Source organism: Antrostomus carolinensis, unplaced genomic scaffold (assembly GCF_000700745.2).
Source record: "Antrostomus carolinensis isolate BGI_N321 unplaced genomic scaffold, ASM70074v2 scaffold25091, whole genome shotgun sequence".
NCBI classification, from domain to species: Eukaryota; Metazoa; Chordata; class Aves; order Caprimulgiformes; family Caprimulgidae; genus Antrostomus; species Antrostomus carolinensis.
In genome coordinates, this window is record NW_010296605.1 from 11,757 (window position 1) to 19,828 (window position 8,072).

Sequence of the window (8,072 nt, forward strand, 5' to 3'; positions counted from 1 at the left end):
TGAGTGCCAACAGAATCTTTGTTTTGCACCATCGCTGTGGTGGTTTAGAAATTCTGTGATTTTAGAGGAATGTTAAGCACTATTGGTTTCAGTGAAACATTTTTTTACAACTCCAGGGATATTCTCAGTCCACACTAAACTTAGTATGAACCAAGTTGCTTTTGCCAAACTTCATGCAGCAGAGACAATGTATTGTGATGGAGATGCCCATCCCTTCTGTTGCAGTTCATCACACATCCCATATGCAGATATTAATGCAGATACTGTGTCTTTGAAATGTATGAATCTATGTAGTGTTGCTTGTGTGTTTATACGGTGTTTATTGGGGGTGGGGGGGGAGGGAGAACAATAAAGGAAAGAGGAAGGGTGGAGTTCTAAGATATTACCAGGCATTAATGTTACACTTCCTTTAAAAGCCTTGTGGTTGCCAAGACCTGGTTTATATTAGTGCATGTCTGTAATGTCTGTCAATTATAGCACAGGTGATACCTCCACGATGTCATTTTAGATGTGGGTGAAGGCATGAACTATAAGCAAAAGAAACCAATCTGTTGGATGCAAGTGATGATGGATAAGATCTAGGTTTTTGTAAATTCTTCTCTTTTAATATAGTAACCCACACATCATTCAGTTGGTATGAATTCATTTGGTGTCTTCATGATGATGAATACAGCCTGAATTCCACTTCAAAGTGTCTAGTCAATGATGAGAGCTGAGTGCCTCTGAATGATTCGAGGAATGATTCACATGGCTTAAGACATGGAGTAGGGAGTTGCCTAAACAGACTTGGTAGGAGATACCTGATACATGGCTTTGTTGGATTTAGAACATGTGAATATAATGCTCAATTACTTCAAGTCCATAAACACTTTCAAATGTATTTACTTAATGCCTTTTTTAGTAACGAGTCTAAATACATATAGCTAATGCACACTTTGAAACTCAGTGCAGCATTTAACTGACTGAACTACTGTTGCAATTTTTGATGCCCTTCATTGATTCTTTGTTTCCCAGGGGTTGAAAGCACAGTGAAGCAAAAGTGTTTCAAATTAATCTTAATAAGAAGGTGGTTTTGGTTTGTCATCTTCCCTCTCTGACAGAATACAGAAGCAGCAATAAATTTGATATAACATGTGTATATGAAAGTCATGAGTAACAGAAGCCTTTCATTTCAGCTCCTTCATGTGACACTCCCATGAGCAGTACAGGGCAGTAACTTTTAGCTGAAACTGTTGTTATCTCAGGGCTAGTTAGAAACTCCTGCTCCGCAAGTTCTTTGTCAGGATGAAATGAAGCATCAGGTAGAGGGGTCTGTCCTCCTTCAGAACTAGTAAATGTCTTTGTTAATGATTTGGATGAAAGAATAATATGGGGTTTATGTTTTCAGACAATCAGAAGGTGGAATGGTCATCAAGCGCTTTTGAAAATGTAATTAGGATTGAGAATGATCTTGACAGATTGGAGCAGTGCCTGAAGTAAATAGTAGAGTTCAGTAATGACAGAGAAAGCATGACACTTTGTGAAGTTCTGCAGAAGAAAATGGTGGGAACAGTACTCAGCCATAAGCATAAACATGAATTAGCAATGTCATACTGCACTGACAGTCTCGTGTAGTGATGTATAAACAAGGATGGTGTAGATTGTTAAAATCAAAGACATCCTTCCAATCTATTCGCTACTACTACAGTCTTAAGAGGAAGATTATATGCAGTTTTTAGCAGCAGACATTAAGAAAGAGGGGCATTTTCTTTCAATAACAGAGAACTGTGAGCCAAGCAACAGAGGTTTAGAAAACATGACCCAAGATGGATTGAGAGACTTTTTCGTTCGAAGAGGAAACTGCAACATACACATTAAAATGCACTGGAAGTGGAGGAGAAAAGGAAGGTAGCAAACTGCTTTTCATCCTATATGGGTGGATCAGTTTCAAGGGTTGATCTGGGGGTTCCTGAGCTCTGGAATATAAACCCAAAGGTGGAAAATGGGGCAATGAGTTGAATGGTTTAGAGCTCCTGCGCAGGTAAAAGGCAAATCAGTCTGAGAGGATAGCAGAGCATGGAAATGGTTTTCCTGAGGAAGTTTGAGTATCTTAATCACTGGATGTTTTAAAAAATACTTTATACAACTGTTCTTGAAATGGTTTAATCCCTTCCTAACCTCTTATTAGACCTGGTTGAATTCAATATGTTTTATGTAATTTAAAGGCTGTATTTAATTTTGGCTGTAAATACCAGCTGCAATTGCTGAATAGTTTTAGTCTGCCTTGCTGCTTTCTGTCAGTCCTAAATCAGCAGAGCCTCTTCTCTGTTTCTCTCTTCTCTGGTTTAATTTCTGGTCCCTATACACCTCTCTCTGCTTTATGAATAGAATAAATGAAGAAGGAAAAAAATATTGAAGGATTCAATATGTATTTTGTTATATTCCTTCAATATTTTGTCATAAATAGAAAGAAAGATGGAGGGGAGAAAGGGCTTTTATTTCTAATCATCTAACCGTAATCTTACTTTTCTTTCTAGTGCTCCCATGATCTCCAGTGATCACATAGTCCCTACGTTTATATTATTGCTACAGCCACTTGATTCTGGGATATTGTGGTCTCCTATAGCATCACTAAGAGTTTGCACAGCAAGAGTATTGCACAGCAGTATTGCAATCTGATAATGCTGTGGAAATTCTTTAGGGGGACTGGTGTAATACTGCTTTTATGTGTATTATAGGTGGAGTTTTAGTAGGTATCTTTTATGGTTTTTTTACAAAAGGTATCTTTTATGTCTTTTAACACCTAGTGGAAGGTGTCCCTGCTAATGGCAGGGGGGTTGGAACTAGATGATCTTTAAGGTCCATTCTATGATTCTATGTTGACTCCCATGCATTCATAACAGCTTTTTATATTGATTGGTATTTACTACTGAGGCAAGTTTATAGCTGCTCCTGGAATGCAAGCAGTTTTCAAATGGTCAAATTTTGACAGAGTTGTACACAAATAATTGCTGTTTTGTTTCTCCTTTCCTTCCCCCAACTTTTAGCTGGCTGTGAGGTGGTTGGAACACAACTGCCGCTACCAGTACCTGGATGAACTTCTCCAGTACGTCCGCTTTGGCCTTATGGATGTGGATACACTGCATACCGTAGCTCTTTCTCATCCTCTTGTCCAAGCTAGTGAAACTGCGACAGCGCTTATTAATGAGGCCTTGGCTTACCACCAGAGCATCTATGCACAGCCCGTTTGGCAGACCAGAAGGACAAAACCTCGCTTCCAGTCAGACACACTTTACATTATTGGTGGGAAAAAGCGTGAAATCTGTAAAGTGAAGGAATTGCGATACTTCAATCCGGTAGATCAAGAGAACGTTCATATTGCAGGGATTGCAAACTGGAGCGAGCTAGCGCCTATGCCTGTAGGGAGAAGCCACCACTGTGTCGCGGTCATGGGAGACTTTCTTTTTGTAGCTGGTGGAGAGGCAGAGCACTCCACAGGGCGCTCTTGTGCGGTGAGAACTGCCTGTCGATACGACCCCCGCACTAACTCTTGGGCTGAGATAGCTCCAATGAAGAACTGTCGGGAACACTTTGTGCTGGGAGCGGTGGACGAGTACCTCTATGCAGTTGGGGGCAGAAATGAATTGCGTCAGGTGTTACCTACAGTGGAACGCTATTGTCCCAAGAAGAACAAGTGGACCTTTGTACAGTCCTTTGATCGATCGCTCTCATGCCATGCAGGATATGTGGTGGATGGTCTTCTTTGGATATCAGGTAGAAAACGTTTCACACAGTTTGAGGTACTAACAAAATACCAAAATACCGTCTCAAATGAAAGTGATAATTCTTCTTTGGTTTTTATGTCAGGATAACTTCTGTCTTAGGGGATGGGTATTTCAAAAAATTTAAACCTTGAAGCATACAATCAAGCCTGATTAGAAATATAGGATAATAACATACCTTATACAATATTTTTTGTCTGCTAAATATCTCTCTGTGTTTCAAAGCTGTATATATGTTATGTGCTACCTCCAGTCAATTCATAAATCATAGTGAATCGAAATTATAATGCATTTTTGGACAAATTTCAGGTGACAAATTCTGTGTGCTTCTTAAAAACAAAAAACCAGGGCCCGGTTTCTGTAGTATGGTCTGGTACCTCTGCAGTTATTCCTGGTAATGAAATGGATATTTAAGTGCTTGTTGGTGTCTGTAGAGCCATGGCTTGAAGGCAGGTGTATGAACTGCTGCCGCTTGCTCTTCAGGGCATGGTAACAGGCCAAGATGACCTTCGTTAGAAATCACGCAGGGCTCTGACTGTCCATAACAAGTGCACAGGACTGCTGGATGTAACCATAGCTTTATGGCACAGATAGATGACAGTATAGGCCTTGTAATCGTAAACTAACGTGTCATTTGCAACTTTGTCTGACGTCCTTTTTATTTTACATGTGCACAATGATGGGAGTTGAGGACATTGTGTCATCAGTCTTTGTAGTGACTTTTCTGGTATTAGTTACTTTGGAATAAGGTCGATGCTGTCTACAGAAGATTTGACAGAAAGATATCCACCTTTTAGTAAGAAGTGTGTCACAGAAGGTTATAAAGTTACAATATTGATCAAGGAAGTTAATGAGTAAATGGGGCCAGCCCTTGAGAAAAATGTTCAGTGATTGCCATCTTCGCTGTAGATACCCTCTGGGGGTTTTAATATGTTCTGGGATCCCTCTGGTGAAAAGGTGGTATATGAATGAAAGATTAAGTTAGCTACTTAGGCCTTTGCTGTGCTTCTGAAAGTACGTCTTTTAGGTTAGCACAGCTCCTTGCAGATTATCTTTCTGCCCATGTGGATTAAGTGCCTTATGGGAATGGATTCCCAAGCACTGGCAGGGGAGGTAGCAGGTATCTATTTTGATACATATATGCTAAAATAATGAATAATGACTTTGGAATTAAGAGCATGACCAAACACAGAAAATCACCAGGATCCCTGGTATGTCACTTTCTTCAACAGCTGTCATCAAAGGAGTCTTGTAGTTTGCGTTGTATGTTACTCTTGAAGTGTGCACACAGTGGGCTTTGAGACCCAGGTATGACACAGAAACAGGGTTTCTGCTTTAGGGTACCAGCTGGGCATGTTCAGAGCATTACACTATTTATTCACTACCTTTCCTGCTTTATCAGTGAAGAGAGATGTGTGCTGATGATGGACAATTCAAATACATAGATGCTATTATGGCTGTATCTTTGATTTTTTTTTTTTTTCCTCCTCTTGTGGTTTACGTTTGTCGGTCTTGATTTATGAAAAACAGGACTTTTTAGGAAATTTTGTTAAACATATTCATATAAAATCATTGAACAGACACTAGAAACATCCGTCAGTGTGGTCCTTGCTCCAGTACGTGAAAAAAGTAATCTGTTTTTCTTAATTTCTTTTTTTTTTTTTTCCTGTACAAAAAAAACCTCCAAGGAAGTATTTGATAGAAATTTTTAACTCAGATGTGGGACTGCTTGAAGACTACATTTAATCTTTCCAGATGTGCTAGTAAAGGGAAAATTATGCTGAGGAGAAATTAATGTGCTTAGTTAGGTGAAATGTGTGCCTGCCTGTGTGTTTAAGTGCTATCTGCATTTGTATAATTGAAGCAGTGTGACGCTGTATTTAGGGATATGCCTCTAATACAGCTGTCGAGTCAGGGGAGGAGGTAAGTGGAAGCCTATTAGACAAACTCTTTAAAACTGGGCAAAACAACAGAAAATATTTTATCAGTATGGCTGCCAAAACAGCTTTTGTTAACGTCACAGTAAGGGAGCGATGGTTTGGCAGTGGAATAGAATACATGGGACTTTTCACTTGTATTTTGTATAGCTTTTGGGAAAAAAAAAATGCTTAGCAGTTTTGAGTCGCTAGATTCTGACAGGTTATTATCAATTACAAAAGCATACTATGCAATACTTCAGTAGGGTATTAATCTGAATTACATACAGACTGAAAACTAGGTTCTGTGTATTGAAGAGAGTTATTTTGTAAATAAAAGTAGATGGAGATGCAATAAATTCTACTATTAATTAATTGCTTCGGGACAGAATGTAACTCACTGTACATGTATATTCAGAGGCAGGGGAACAGTACAGAGAGATACTTTATTTTTCCAAAAACATCAGTAAGCACTGCTTAAAAAAGCCACTGTTCGTCATCTCAAATATCAGGTGTAAGCATAAGAATAATCAGTGATGCAGGAGGGAATCTAATTTTGAAGTATGTGGCCTAAAATTAAGTAATTAAAAAATTAGTCTGAGTTAGGGATGCTTCTGAGCTGTTTCCCTGCTGCTTTTTCTGGGAAGTACAGGTCACCAGCAAGAGCTCTCAAAATCAGTCTGCTACTGCCAGCTGGCAAGGTAACCATGAAAATGTGCCTATGTTTTTAGTAAGTGAATAAATTAAATAGTGATAATATAAGTTTCTAGCCCTTATATTTGCGGAGAGAGTCATCAAAACATGACCTGCACACAGACCATTTACTTACTCTGTAGCCAAAGCATCAGTGCCTCTGCTACAGCCCCTTGCCTTGTAAAGGCTTTGCTAATCAAAAGCTGACTAGCCTTAAGGAGTTTCTATTATTATTATTATTGGGATTCATTTTCAGCTTTCTTTGCTGCTCCTTTGGGACAAATACGAGAAGGAATCAAAAATAAGAGAGCAGCAAATCATGGCAAGGGCAGCAGGGAAGGGAAGTGTGCTGAACAAAACGCTGTACAAGCCTAAGTGCGTGCTGGCAGTAGGAGATGGGAGAGGCCCATGTTCCAGGTGACAGAGGGACTCCTAAGCTGCCACCACCCCTTTGGGGTTTTTACCCTGCCAGAAGGCTCAGAGGGAGCCCTCTGCACTCTGAAACTAGTCAGTCCCTCTGGTCAGCATTAGTGGGTTCAGTTCTCGAGTTTTCTGAGCTCCATCTATTGTGGAACATATTTTTATATTTGCGTCATTATTTTTTCTCATCTTTAAAATTTTTTTTTCACAGCTCTCATTTTATTTTCTTCTCTTCTTTTAAAAAAATAGATGAGAATTCATTAAAATAAGTTCTCTGTATTGACAGTACAGCATTGGGCAGATGGTTTGGAAATTTTATAGAAAGATTAATCTTGCAGGCCCCAGTTAACATCTGACACCGTGACCCATTTCACAAATGAATTGCATGCCACATGCTTGAAAAGTGAAGTATTTGAGTGAAAGAGAAACAAAATGCAGCAAACCCTTTGGAGTTCAACATTACTAACAATCATTTGCTATAAAAGAAAGGAGATGTTTTCCATAAGAGTGAGAACTTGAACTATGACCATTTCCCTGCATCCTCCATGGTGAGCACATGCAAATCTGGAGACCTACTTTTCTATACCTTAACCTTCCTCCTCCCATATAGGTGCAGCGCCTATGGGGACAGAGAGGGGCAAGGAACCTCTGCCAGGCAGTTCAGCTCTGGGCCTTTCTTGCATCTGCAGCTGGGGATAACGAGGCTTCCCTTCCACCTCAAGTGCTCAAGAGATTAGCAAATGGAAAGTCTTCTCTAAAGCAAGTATTTTGCTGTTGTTTTGCAGAGGTCCCAGTTGCCTGACCTTAAGTGTGTCAGCTAAAATCACATCTTGACGTGCACATGGAAATTCAGCTTGCAGGGGGTAAACAAGCCAACCCTGTACAGTTGCTTCATATTTAACAGCTTTTTCTTCAAAATTCAATAGGTTTTTTTTAATTATTATTATTTTTTAATTATAATTTTTTCTCTAGTGGTGGAGATTTTGACCAAGGAAATGATAGAGATCACAGATCTTGGAGAACTCTTCTGAGTTTGCAAGTGGTTTGGGGAAGAAAAGGATTACCTTGCTATCAGTCTGGTGTTTGTTGTGCGGAGAAGAAATTTTTTTCTCCATAAATGCCTATAAAATTGGTTTATGAAAAATAGATCTGTAATTGATAGAAACCTACAGTATCTAGCCAAATCAAGTTTTGTGGTGTGGCCGGCACAGAAATTACCGGGAGCTTAACAGGTACATAAAAATTGCATCAGTGACACAGTCTTAGTCTGTATATGAAAGAG

At 39.4% G+C, this 8,072-nt stretch overlaps 1 protein-coding gene across 1 annotated transcript in view; it reads left to right on the forward strand.

The window, feature by feature from the left end:
• Positions 1 to 3,026: 3,026 nt before the first annotated feature.
• The window catches only part of KLHL32 (kelch like family member 32), a gene marked incomplete at its 5' end in the record, with an annotated part of 17,259 nt that continues 12,213 nt past the window's right edge, over positions 3,027 to 8,072 (forward strand). The window contains one exon of the mRNA XM_010178352.2: positions 3,027 to 3,753. Coding sequence (XP_010176654.1) covers positions 3,027 to 3,753 — 727 coding nt within the window. The remainder of the gene's footprint in view (positions 3,754 to 8,072) is intronic.